Source organism: Notothenia coriiceps, unplaced genomic scaffold (assembly GCF_000735185.1).
Source record: "Notothenia coriiceps isolate Sejong01 unplaced genomic scaffold, NC01 NC01_scaffold00000339, whole genome shotgun sequence".
NCBI lineage: Eukaryota > Metazoa > Chordata > Actinopteri > Perciformes > Nototheniidae > Notothenia > Notothenia coriiceps.
The window spans coordinates 5,398,697-5,412,568 of NW_011333040.1; the positions used below are offsets into that span (position 1 = coordinate 5,398,697).

The window sequence follows — 13,872 nt, forward strand, 5'->3', positions numbered from 1 at the left end:
TTTCTACCGCCAGCAGCAGTGTTAACATGAGATTTGCCTTCTTCCTTTCCCCTTAGACTTTACACAGGCTGATTTAATGTAATATCAAAAAACCAGTGAACAGTTTGGAATAGAGGTTGTGAACATAAACAGGAAGTCCTATTACTAAATTGCAGCTGCTTGGTATAAACACATTCATGTGACACAACAATGGGTTATGTAAAGCCAGATAACTTTCAATCGTATTTCTCTATAACAGTCAAATGTATTTATCAACCAGCAACATCTATATTTCTAAATAAATATAAACTGGATAATAACATCTTCCTTTATAGGCCAGTCTTACCACGTTTCCCTCCCTGGCCCAAACCCATTCCCATTCCATTTGGGAGTCCAGTCCCTAAGCCCATTCCTGTGCCCAGAGCAGCACCTGAAATAATAAGAAAATGTTATGTCAAACATAGGCAATATCTTAATAAACTACATTACATATCTACATGGAGCAAGTAAATCATGCACAAAAAAATTCAAGGGAATATAATAAATGTTTATATTGATGTACCATATCCGCCCTGCGCTCCATATCCGCCCTGCGCTCCATATCCGCCCTGTGCTCCATATCCACCCTGCGCTCCATATCCACCTTGCCTCAGGCCCGCTCTACCTCCTAACCCAAGAGATCTGTAACCTCCTGTGAAAACAATCAAAACAAATATTTCACATTGTTTTTGGATCATCATTCTGACCAATATGAAAACATTATATATAGATGTTCTTAAGACAACTTACCAAGATTAAGCTGAGCCCCTGCATAACGGCCAACTTAGATTTAAAAAAAGGAAAAATAAGTACAAACATTACTTATCTGAAGTGAAAGTGATATGAGACAGTGCTGTGTGCAGAGAGCTGAACTTACTTCCTGTCTTCATTGCTTTGGTGCCATATCGGTTTCCCATTGCTCCAAGGGCACCTGCAACTGAGAAAGTACACAAAGAAACAGCATTTTAAACCCGTTAAATGTCTTCTACCTGTGTAGCTGTCCTGCGTTGAAGGAAGGAATATGCATACCTCATAAATGGAACATTTTTAATAAATATCAAATGTCTATCTGAAGCAACTTCAAGTTCTAGTTCAATCATACAGTATTAGCAATTAAACAGAAGCAGGAGTTGGCAATGAATATATATATATATATATATATATATATATATAAAGAATGTCCTACTCTACAACATACAGTTAGCCTACAAGTTAGCTACAGAACATTTGTATATTTTAAACTACTAAGCATCCACAAATGTATGATTCATTCGGAGAAGCTGCTAATATTAGGGCTTTCTTGTTTAATTAAATATATGGACCCTTTAGAGTGAGTTACCATTTAGTGTAAAAGTTACGTTATAGGTTAATGAATGCCAAGAAAATCACTGACCTCCAGGTTTCACTCCAACGCCGACACCTGCCCAAAAAAACACAGACACAAAAAGAAGGGACTGCTAAGTAACTTGAGTAAATATCAAATGTAATAACAAATACTTGTTTTTGTCTTGTCATTTCCAAAAAGGTCACATATCGTTACATGATTGGAGGGGTTGAACATTTTTAAAACGTTGTGACTTACCTCTGGCTGGCAGCATTTTCCCCAAGGCTACACGTTGAGGTCTAACCCCTACAAATGAAAATACAACACAATAGTATTGTACATTTGGTGGGAGTTTGTTCTTTACATGTTTCTTAAAAAAAGTAAAAATGCAAAAAACAAAATAAACAGAAAGTAAATAAAACATTTATAAATTGCTACAGACAGGTAAATAAAAATATAAAGTAACTCTACAGTGAACGAATGAAAATCAAGATCACATAATGCACATAATGAAGCACGCGCCACAATGCACAACATTGAGCATTGTAAAAAACAACGTCAACTCAAAACTGGTAAGAATAGGTTTTTCACATTTATAGTTTTCAGTTATTTGCTACCTAAAAGAAACAATACATGTTTATTTTCCTGGCTTAAAAGCTTTCTAGATAATTGACATGGAGTGTCAGTTATTTTAATTTGTATATTACTTGCAGGTGTTTACCCTTACCTAGTTGAACACTCCTTGGCAGACAAATAGATGGCATTATTTAAAAAACAACACAAATGCCACCACAGTGTCAGATGAATGCTGCCACCTGGCATGGCAGCAGGGAGGAGAGAGGAACACATCGCCCTTGATGGCTACAGAAGATGAGACAAAATGGAGCGACTGTGTGGAGTCTGTTTGTTCTCCTCACGATTGGTTGTCAAATTTGACCTGCCTCTGTCATCTTTTCATAGTATCCTTTGATTCAAAGAAATGTAATAATATAATCTCCTGATGGAGCCACGTGGGTTTCTCTCTACCTCAATCTCACAGACATGATATTTAACAAGTGAGTGAGATTGAGTCGCCTGAGATCTAGCAGAGCATTCAAGGTCAAATCATTTTGACATAAAGAATAATGCATCAAATGTTGGCTATTTAATACATTTACATCTTACCATAATATAACTGCCACGACTTATAAATGCAACAAAAGAAGTAACCAGAATGTGCTTTACATTTGAGAAAGGTCAAAAGTGTTAAGTCATTTTGTTTAACCTCAACAAATATTGAAGTTTTGTATTAATTTTCAATGTGTTTTAACCCTGTGTTTAAATATTATTCAACCAATAATCTACAATAAAGCATATTTCCTAAAAGTGCATATCCATGATCACATAAAGTTTACAAAAATCTAATACATCTGATTATTTAAAGTTATTATGTTCTGATAAGAGGTAAATAGAGGAATTGATTAGGAATCAAGAGCACAGAATATGTGCTACAGATAATACATTTCAAGTTCTTTACAATAGTTTAAATGTGATCAAAGAATACAACCAGGGTTCGGTCTTAACATTTGAAATATTTTTGTCTTCCTTACCGCCTTGCAGAGTTTGCTGAGTCAACCAGAGAACCAGGGAAGTCTGGAGCAGAGCTCGAAACAGCATGATGGAGGAGATCGGGCACCAAAGACTGATCAGAGCTGACAGAGGGCAGAGAGACCAAAGGATGGACAGATGAATGGATACTAACAGCACCAATACCCTGATGTCTTATATATGGTGTTCTCTCTGACACACTCCCACTGCCCAGTCCTGCCCTCTGCACACACACACTTGTATGATTGGTCAAAGCCAAAGGCCCATTTCTGTTCATTTCCATTAGTTGAGAATGCACACAAAATGTCTAAGATACATTTTTTTCCTGCACCTGACAATTCACACCTCTGTGCTTGGTAGAGTCAGATTGCATGAGTAGTGGTTTATTGTAATTCTTCTGAAATTCTAAATATCACTGTTTTACCGGGTGAAGTTCAAATGCTTTATTCCACAGTAACAATAGAAAAGGAAAATCATTTAAATCTTTAAGAAGACTATGAGCAAGGAGAGAAATTGAAGGGTTCCCCTGTATGTCTTGTGAAAAGACTAGTTTGGAAAATATGGGTTAGAAAGTAATAATAAAACTATAAGGGAGGTATGAATACACAAGTCGCAGCACAGAGCAAATCATTTAATCTGGACTGTGAGAATTAGAGAATGCAAATCACGTCAGATATCAGCATCCTGTGGGCTTGAGGAAAGAAGCTTTTTCTCAGCCGCTCTGTGAATTCGCTACTGACATTTGTATTCTGTTGCTTCCTAATCTTACAAGCGCTGGTGCTGCACTTTTTGGTGTATAAGTCCTGCACAGCAGAGAGCAGTGTTTATCTGATGGTACGCTCTGCTGAGTGCACCACTCTCTTTAAGACTCTATAATAATTGACTTCAGGAAGAACGAAGCCTCACTCCACTTTTCCTGCAGTTATTTATGTTCAGGCTGTTGAAGTAGTTCAACAGAATGGATGTGTGTTGGGAAAAGATCTGGCATATCAATACACACTGGGACAGGGGTTATGATTCACAATCAGACAGTGGGATATGCATATATACCGTATATTACCTGTTACCTTACCTGTTGTCTAGCAGAGCAGTTCCCAGACCAGTTGGCAATGCCCCCTATTGGGATGCTTTCCAGAGCACCACGGTAGAACTTTTCAAACACACACAACATTCTTGTCCTGGTGGAAAAGCATCAGGAACAACAGTTAACATTCAGACATAACTATCAGTGAACAACGTCAAATAATACAAATGAATTGCCCCTCCCCCAACATAAACAAGCTAAACAATTTGATAAAGACAGAAAATGATTTATGTTTTGTGAGACTGTGTTGGATGTGTTGAAGTCAATGCTTCTTTTAACAAACTCACCTGAGACAAAGACATTTCTTCTTAGGATGTGTTAGTGGAGTAAACGTAACATCTCCTATAAACAAGAAGGGGAAAGGAATGAGAGAAAGCAAACAGCATAAAGATCCTGGGCAAAAGTGGAAATTGCAAAGTAAACATCACATACTTTTTAGGAATGTGTGTGTGTTTAGTTAATGGAAGTTAATAAAAGAAGAGAAGAGCATTGTAATCTTACTCGGCTGTCATTGGGAAATATAATGTGTGACAGTGTTTTGAGACTGTGTACACGGAGCATTAGCCCATGATGGAATAAACACCAAATTCCAGGATCATCCACATAGTCCCATAGCGTGGGAGGTCCCTAGCCGTTTCTTAATCAACATTTTACTTTATGTCTTAACCTCAGACAAGGTGAGATTTGATGCAAACATCTGACTGGAAAACCACATATGATGGTTATGCTTTGAAAGACACCAGTTGTTTTTTATGCCACCTGAGGAAAACTGAAGTCACACACGTGCAGACCACCACATCGTCTTCTTTGGTGGTATTGAGCATAAGACAATAACATAACCCATGTCTGACTCATTACTCCCTCACCCATGATTCACTTCTAAACATTTATCTGTCTGCATGTTTGAGAGGTGCCCCAATCAGATCCATAAGGAGTATCCATTTTTCAAGACGAGCTGATGTTGTCAGAGGATGTGCAGACTGTGTTGGCTCATTAACCCGGGGAACTGTATGGGAACAGGGAGTGCAGTGTCTCTGGAGACACATCTGGATGGCAGTTTCAGTGCGGTCGAATTAGAAACACAGTGTGCCCCAATATATACATACACGTTACATTGTGTGTGTTCGTGTCCTTTAAGGTCGATAGAGGAGGGAAACATGTCTTAAGTCTGGCTGGTTAAAGACCAGCAGGTAGACACAGGATTATGTTAAGGTAGGTTACATTTACCAAACAGCATATCAAAAACATCTTAGAGCTACAATAAGTGTCACTGTCAATTTTGGAATAGAAAAAAACATAGCATTTCGTGACTCACAATGGATGATAATAAATATTGACTTACCCTCATATATAAGTGCATCAAGTAAAGTTCATAGGCGAGAAGAGTGTAACTAAATAAGTTTATGTTTTGCATAAAACATTTTTCAAAATCTATAATGAAAATATAATATTGTAAGCTGAAAGCATTATGCTAAGCTAAGCATCATGGTTTTAGAAGGTGAACAATTAAAAAACATTTAGGGTTATTTCCTAATTAGCTTTTAACCTACTTCTGACAAATATTGGATGTCAGCACAGGCCCATGGTATATTTTAAAGTTAGTTTATACAAAATGTAAGAGTACTGGGGTCACATGGTTTATGTTCCCTTATATAGAAATCATCTTTAAACTTCAAGGCCGCTTTTTCATGAGATTCTGTACAACATACAACATATCCAGCGTGACCATAAACAATGGTCACCCAATGCTGTCGTAGAATAGTCCATTTTTATGGCATTGTCCTAAAATAACAGAGAACAAAACCACAAACAGGAGAGTAATCACAGACAGCAGTGTCTGGGTTAAAAACGATGTTCCTGTCTAAGGAGGAAACACCTGCAGCTGATTAACTTCGTCAATTAATTTCCTCTACCATCTCAAAATTCACAGAGTGCCACTTATTGGTCGGAGGTGAAAATACAGATAATCCCAACTGAGCATCCAATATGAACATTTACCTGTTATGCAAAATCCACTTGTTCATGTCTTTTATACATCAACATGTGTCCCCTCTGTGGAAAGAGATTCTGAAAGTTTCAGGAAAAAAGATTCTCTCACTTTTTGTGCTGGTCCATTTTTATAAAAACCTGTCTGAAAATGAGCTGATCAGATTTTGGCCACTTTATGATGTCATACATTTGTTTTGGCTTCTGTAACAATTAGCCAATCACCAACCAAGGGGAGTGGCTCCTTATTTTCATCTAAAGTAACAGACTATAACAGCACTTTTGAAACAGGGCTGAAACAGAGAGGATTATGGGATGCTACAATGATCTGTTTGGTATTTGGAGCCAAACACTTCAGAGACATGTGTTGCATATATCTGAGACCTATAATATATTGATGAAAAACAGTATAATAGGGGACCTTTAACATCTTCACCTTCGCTGTTAAAAAAAAACAGTTTTAATAATTGTATTCTTAGATTTGAAGTTTTCTTTTTCTTTTTTACCTGGGGACTGGAATAGTTGTGTTTATTAGTGGTTTTATGCTCTTCTTCTTTCAGCTGGTAAGCCATCGGGCCACCTCCAGAGGGGTTAATATTAGTGTTCAGCTCCATGTAGCATATACACATTAGGGAAGGAACAAAAGGCCTACAGAGGGACGGCTCACTCTTTATTCAGGTGTTTCAGTTAAACCTGCATCTGGCTGAAAAGGAATTGTTCCCAGAGGAGTGGAAAAAATGACAATTGGGTTTACAAGACATAAAGCATCAGCAAATGTAATCAATCAATCAATCAATCAATCAATCAGGAAACTCGTTCAGTATTCCACCACTGAATGAAAAAAAGTTAAGTTGGCTGCTGAAAAACAAATGAATGAGACGAATGATGTTGAAGTTGTGAGGAATTGCAGAGATGTCATAAAACAAATTGATTGTAGCCTTTTAGCTGCCTTCTTACTGCCACTAGCAGCCAGTCAGTGGTACTCTGCATTTCCGCTGGCTTGTTGAATATAAAATTAAAAAACACAGACAGGTAATCAAACAAAACTTGTCAGCAAGTGTTCGGCTTACTTGCTGTGTGAGACTGTATGTAAACAGCTGCAGATAATAAGACATTGAACTCTCACTCTGTCTGCACGGCACCTGCTGATGTGATGGACAGAGTGTGGAAGTTTCCAAAGAGTCTGTCCAATGAGAGGCAGCCCTCTCATTGCTTAAAATCCACTGCTGTCTCAGTGTTGGTCAATATTAATGGTGGATTTTGACTACTCGTGGTTTGTTTAAGTGTCTGCAGCCAGAGCAAACCTACAGACAGCTCACAGTCTCACACACTCACAATTAGAGATGTCATGTATACAAGCACATTCTTTAGAGATCATTTCCTTTTTTGCCCAGTCCTATACTGCCGAAACAAGTATCAGATAGCAGCAAGCCATAGTTTAAAGTCCCTAGTTGTGGAAGGAAAAAGTACAAGGCAAAATTTAGCATAAAAAATATACATCAAATATCTTGAACTCCTCTGCATTGAGGGGAGAAAGCTAGTCCCTGTCCAAAAGCGGTATAACTTCAATAAAGCGCTGTGGGCTGCTCTGAAGTGAATGCAGGAATATGGTAACCAAGTGTGCAGAATAGAAAGAGCCACACAGATTTACAAGTCAAAGCTGGGACAGAGTGTTACAGCGGCTGCTTTCACCTCAGTCCAACATCACACACACTTACTGCATTGCACACAATCCACAGTATTCTTTCTCCTGGCATAAAATAAACACAGACAGGGGTGATGTGCGTGGGATATTGTGAAAGGTGACTGGTCTGAAAACGTTTGCATAAGCTGATTTGCCCACACTAAAGAATGATTTAAATTGCTTGCATTTTAGTTTGCTGCATGTTGTCCTCTCTTTCTCTGTCCTATTCCAGCATTTAGGTTTTTATCTAATAAAAGCAAAAGGCCATGAAGAAATTGTTTTAAAGAAAAATTATAAGAGGATAAATTTAGGCCATACTTTTGGAATTTACATTATTTTTTAAATGTATACATCATTACATTTGTGTCTGTTCACTTTGCTGTGTTGAGTCTGACAGCAGATCAGAGCGGCTGTTGACAGCAAGATTAGTATGCTAGAGGCACAAATCTCAGTAGGATTCATCCTCTGGCCACCATGAATGTAAAAATTACAAAATCTAAAACCTTTAAGGCTGGAACTTCTGATTACTTAAATGTATTGGCTTCGTTCGTTTCGTCTATAAAATGTCAGGAAAGTGAAAATGTCCATCCCAGTTTCTCAAAGTTCAAACCGATGTCTTTATATGTCTTGCTTTAGCAGTCCAAATCTCAAAGACATTTTGTTTAATGTCATATAAATCAAAGAAAAGCAGGAAATATCCATATTTGAAAGTCTGCACACAGCAGAGCAGCTAGCATAGCTAAACAATAGAAGAATTGCATTGACTATAGGTTTGGAAAAATACACATTATTAACGCAATGAAGCTGATAATAAAAGATATAAAATGTCTGCGGAGTGTCTGCCTGTGAGTAGCCTACATGTCTGTGCATGGACTCTTCATGATGGTGTTTAACCTCAGCCCACAATAACACAAGTGCGAGACTTTCAGACTGACTGACATCACAGCTGGCTCTGCTGCTGTTTGCTCTGCAGCCGGCCGCCGCCCAGACAGAGGCCACAGGCTCACTAATATTGTGTAAATCAAGAATTAACCCTTAACACACTGGAGAAAACAGTATAAAAATAATGAATTTAAAATGTCAGAGAGTGGCTTTTTGTGGAGACGTTTCTAAAATAGTCAGGGTGTAAGAGAAATTACAATCCTTCATTTGATCAAAGTAGGATGACCACTATCTAAAACAAAGTAATGAAAGGATATTAGTATCACTATTATAACTTAGTAACATGTTGTTTTGATTGTCGACAAATACTCAAAAGAGCATTTCAATGTTGTAGTTCATCAATGTGAAGCCCATTTTAGATACTTTAAAACGTTTAAATAATACTGAGTAGATGAGTACAACACTTCATGATATCATATAAGTATATTGTGCGTTTTATATTTAAAAAAGTAACTTAAGCCGTCAGACGAATATAGTGGAGTAAAAAGTACAACATTTGCCTCAGATTAGAGGTATGAGCATTACATTGAAAAACTTGTGGGCAGAACTTGTAAAACTTAACTAATGATGATGACAGTATTAAAAGAGAATATAGCCTTTTTGCCAAACTTTAAAAGTTGCAATAAACTAAAATGTACTTGCATGTACATTTAAATCCAAATGTATGAAACACATTTTTTTCAAAGGTTATTCTGGGTCACTTTATCTGTCAGAACTAGAGAGATCTCACCAACAGGAGGCAACATTACTGCAGGGGTGAGCCTGTGCAACACAAATAACTAAAGGGAGCGTTTAAGGGCAGTGCACTTACAGTCTACACTGTACAGTACACTACTCCATCTGGTGGACACTCTATTAAGGTAACAACAACAACAAACAACAAATACAGACCTTTCCTCTGCCAAACAAACTACCATGGCCAATATGAATAAATACTTGATTTATAAACATTTCATTTCATAAAGGTTTATTTTTGTTTTTGATTCACATGCAGGTCTACCAAAGATGTGCAAATGATTCACATTATTCCCATAGCTAAGGTAGAGCAGTATCAAGGCACTGTCTACTATAAGAAAATAAATATATGTTTTTAACCGGAACAAGATTACCTGTTTGTATGATGCTTGTGAAAAAATGTGTTCTACATTCCAAAGAGGCGTGCACATTATTTACAAACATTAAAATAACTTTTTAAGCACCAGAGATGTAAATCCTACTGGACATTCAAGAGGAATGGGCCTTAATGGCTTCAATAGTTTACTTTTACTTCATATCAGCTTTCATCTAACCTGGAGGCAAAATTAATCAAAAACAAGAAATAAATACAACTAAAATCAAAAGCTTGCACATTATTGAGGACACAGACACACACACACACACACACACACACACACACACACACACACACACACACACACACACACACACACACACACACACACACACACACACACACACACACACACACACACACACACACACACACACACACACACACCCCCTGCCTCCCCCCTGTTCTCTTAGTCACATATCAGCCAGCCTTTGCACTTTTCCAAATATAAACTAAGTTTCTTGGCTCATGTACAGGTAAGGAGGAGTCAGACACACAGAGTTCAGTTGAGGACAGACTGAAGGACGAAGAAGCAGGAACGAGAAGCAAACACAAGGAGTTCGCCAAAGAAATAAGAATATAAAGTCAATTGAATACTGCCTGCCTGAAGATCAGTAAGTTCTTGCTGGATTTTTAAATTATATTTCTTTTAAAAGGTTTACCACCACTCATCGTAAACAGCAACACTAGAAGGGCCAAGACCAGCTGCCTGCTGCTGTTTATTCGAAGGGAGCCATGATACATTGCTTAATATTTCAGCAAATGACTGCTTAGAAGATAAATATGTGGTGATTAAATGGCTGTGTAGAGGTTCTCTTTATTATTATTTCAACATTACTCTTTTGTGTGTTTTGGCTCAGTGCAAAGCTTAAGGCTCTTCATATTAAACTAAACAGAAGATAACGCTTGGATGATTTTTTCTGGTGATTAGAATTTTCTTTTTTTTTAAGTACCGCCATTTATGGCCAATGTGTCTCTCCACCTCTCCAGATGTCTGTGTCTCCAGCTGCCTTGGTGGCTCGACGGGCGCTTGCTGCTGCATCAACCTCCAGCCATGCAGGAGCAGGTCAGTGTGTATTTTCTGTGCCCCTCAAAACAAAACAAAAATGAAATCAGTTGTGAAAAGTAACAAATGAAATGTACCTAGTTGAAGTACATATGAGCAGTTTAGAGCTACATGCATATTTAGTAAATGAATAAAACAATGAAAAAAATAATCAATAATTAATCAAATTAACAAATAAAATATGAGTTTATCATTTTGATAAAATGTACGACTTCTTTGATGCCATGCTACGAAGCACTAAAACAGTAATATTAAAGTGAACAATGCATGAATAACTAAAATAAAATTATATATTATAGGCTAAATTATTCTGAAATGGGAAACTGCATAATGACTACTTTGGTTCTTAATGTATCTGGTGATAATTATGTTGTACTTTTAGTTAAGTTAAATTGCATGAATCTTACAGAGTTTTTCTATACTGTCATATTTGTCCTTTGGAAGAAATTCTAAGTTCTTCTGAGTACCTCATCACTGAGCAAAATGCATCAAAGCCTCGAGATTTAGAGATTCTGCATTTAACTGCACTTCTCGTACAGTTTATTTTGTTGAACATTAACTGAAATGTCTGCAGAGCTGGCAGCCGTCCTGCACATTCATGCTACTTGGCAGAAAGACAGGAAGTACATTTCATTGTTGATAGACTCAGAAGAGAGACAGCTGCGGTGAGGTTGTTTCCTCGTTGTGCGTGTGCCTCATGCAGGGCTTCAGTAATGCACTTTCACTGGTCGTTGTTTCCACAGCGAGGACCTGGAAGATTCTGAGCTTTGTTTTGGCCATCCCTGGTGTTGCTGTCTGCATGGCCAACGCCTACATGAAGATGCAGGAGCACTCACATCATGAACGGCCAGAGTTTGTTCCATATCCTCACCTGCGTATCCGCACCAAGGTGAGTCTCAATCAGCATACCTGCACCTGGGTACATAATCTCTCTGCCATTAGATCAATGTTATTGTTGTTTTTTGCCTTGTTGTTGACTTGTTTTGATGTCTCCTTCTAGAAATTTCCCTGGGGCGATGGCAACCACTCCCTATTCCATAACCCAGAAACCAATGCTCTGCCTGATGGCTACGAGACTTCCCATCACTGAGCGCTTCGATCACATTTCTCAGATGAGCTGTGCTCCTTATTAAAACTTGAGTCTGTGGTGTACTTGGCTTTATTTTACTGATCGAGGGCCCACACCTTGCACCCAGACTGGAATAAAATCACTTGTGCTGGAAGACAACGAGTCCCATCTATTTTTATTTAACTCAGAGTAGTGCTTAATTTAATCAACCCTTAATGCTTCAAAATGTGTTTTCACATCTCATTATCAAGACAATCTTATTCAATTTCAGGTGTTACATCTGAATGCACTGCCATCTCTCTGGTGTGGTTGTAAACGCTAACACAAGGGGTCAGAAAAGTAGCAATTGATGAAATGCTGCACCTACAGGCTTTCAAAAATTAAAGAAGACAGGCTAGATTTTCTTGATTATATTGTCAAAGCACAACAAGGAGCTGCATCGCTGCACCCTTTGACACACACACACACACACACACACACACACACACACACACACACACACACACACACACACACTGGGAGGGATGAAACCCTCTTTAATGGTCGCACATGCAGAGCACACAGCACACACAGTGACATTTGTTCTCTGCTTTTTACCCATCCTAGTAGTAGCAGCAGTGGGCAGCTATTGTACAGCAATTGGAGTGAGGGGGGAAGGGGGTTGTCCGGTGCCTTGCTCAAGGGCACCACGGCAGAGCAGGAGGTACTGGAGGTACTGGGACCTCTACTTGGAGAGGTCCCAGTACCTCCAGTACCTCCTGCAGCCCACACTCCATATTTAGGTCTGAGCCACTGCTGAGAGCCATATCAGAGTTTCTCCCCAGATTGACTGCTTTGGAGTTGGGGGGGCTTGTCACCATGCAGCCTATGATATTATACATTGTGTCAATTAGAGTAGCACAAAGCAGACGTTTTCTTACTCACAGCTTTTCCATTATTTCAATTTAAATTCCGGCAAACACCACAGTTGAATTTAAGCCTGCTTGCACATTTTCTTAGCTTAAAAAGGTCCCATGTCATGCTTTTCTGGTTATTACCCGTCCCCTTGTGTGTTATGTAGCTTTGTATGCATGTAAACGGTCTGCAAAATCACAAACCCTCAAAGTACACCCTGTAGCGGATAAAACTCTAAAACAGATAAGACCTGTCTATGCTGCCCCAGAACGCCTCGTTGGAGATTTCTCTTTTGCCATTTTTTTCTTCCTGGGTATAGGGACGTAACGGGTATAGTGACGTAACGGCTCCTCACACCAACACATTCTCACTCCTAACTCGTACTATAGTGACGTTTGTTGGAGCAAACATAAAACAGTGGTGGTGGCTTAAAGCCCACCTCTGCTCCGCGCCGTCCGTTAGATGAGCCTGGTCACATTAATAAGAAAAAGGAGTTCAAAACACCGGCATAAAAGTTATAACAATAATCTGATTGATTTTAATGCTAAAGAAAACCCATACAAGTTACAGAGTACTCCGGACTTCCAGTTCTACTGCCGTGCGATACAGGTATCGGGACCAGCCAGTCAGAAACAGGAAGCCCCGTGGATGGATAAACATCAGTATACATAGACAGATTTGGAGGCAGTCGATTTCACTCCTAAGCAAATCAGAGTTCTGGGAAAAATGTATTTTACTTCTGAACAGAGCGTGAGAGCTTCAGAACTACCCAAGGACAGAGTAAATCTTTTATCTTGCACCTGAATTCACTCCTTTACTTTCCCAAGGAATATTTCACACAAACTATTCTTTCCCAGACAATCAAACATTGTACACAGATATATTGGTGCCCAGAAAGGACCTTGAAAAGAATATGTGTGTGTGCTGAAAAGAATATGTGTGTGTGCTGGTATCTAGGTCAGTGAGTGTGAGTGAGAAGGTTATATATATTATATATATATAGGATTACTTGAAAACAGTCCCCAATAATACATGTTTACTTCAAAACAGTTCAAAATAATACATGTTTACTTTAAACAGTTTAGAACAAACAAATTAACTTTAATC

The 13,872-nt window shown here is 38.5% G+C and overlaps 1 protein-coding gene across 1 annotated transcript; it reads left to right on the forward strand.

Moving 5' to 3' along the window:
• Positions 1-10,217: 10,217 nt before the first annotated feature.
• On the forward strand, positions 10,218-12,030 carry cox6a2 (cytochrome c oxidase subunit 6A2). The gene is made up of 4 exons (XM_010769396.1): positions 10,218-10,350; positions 10,727-10,802; positions 11,546-11,691; positions 11,803-12,030. Exons 2-4 carry the CDS (start codon positions 10,727-10,729, stop codon positions 11,890-11,892), a joined length of 312 nt encoding a protein of 103 aa, XP_010767698.1. The 5' UTR covers positions 10,218-10,350; the 3' UTR covers positions 11,893-12,030.
• The last annotated feature ends 1,842 nt before the right edge of the window (positions 12,031-13,872 follow it).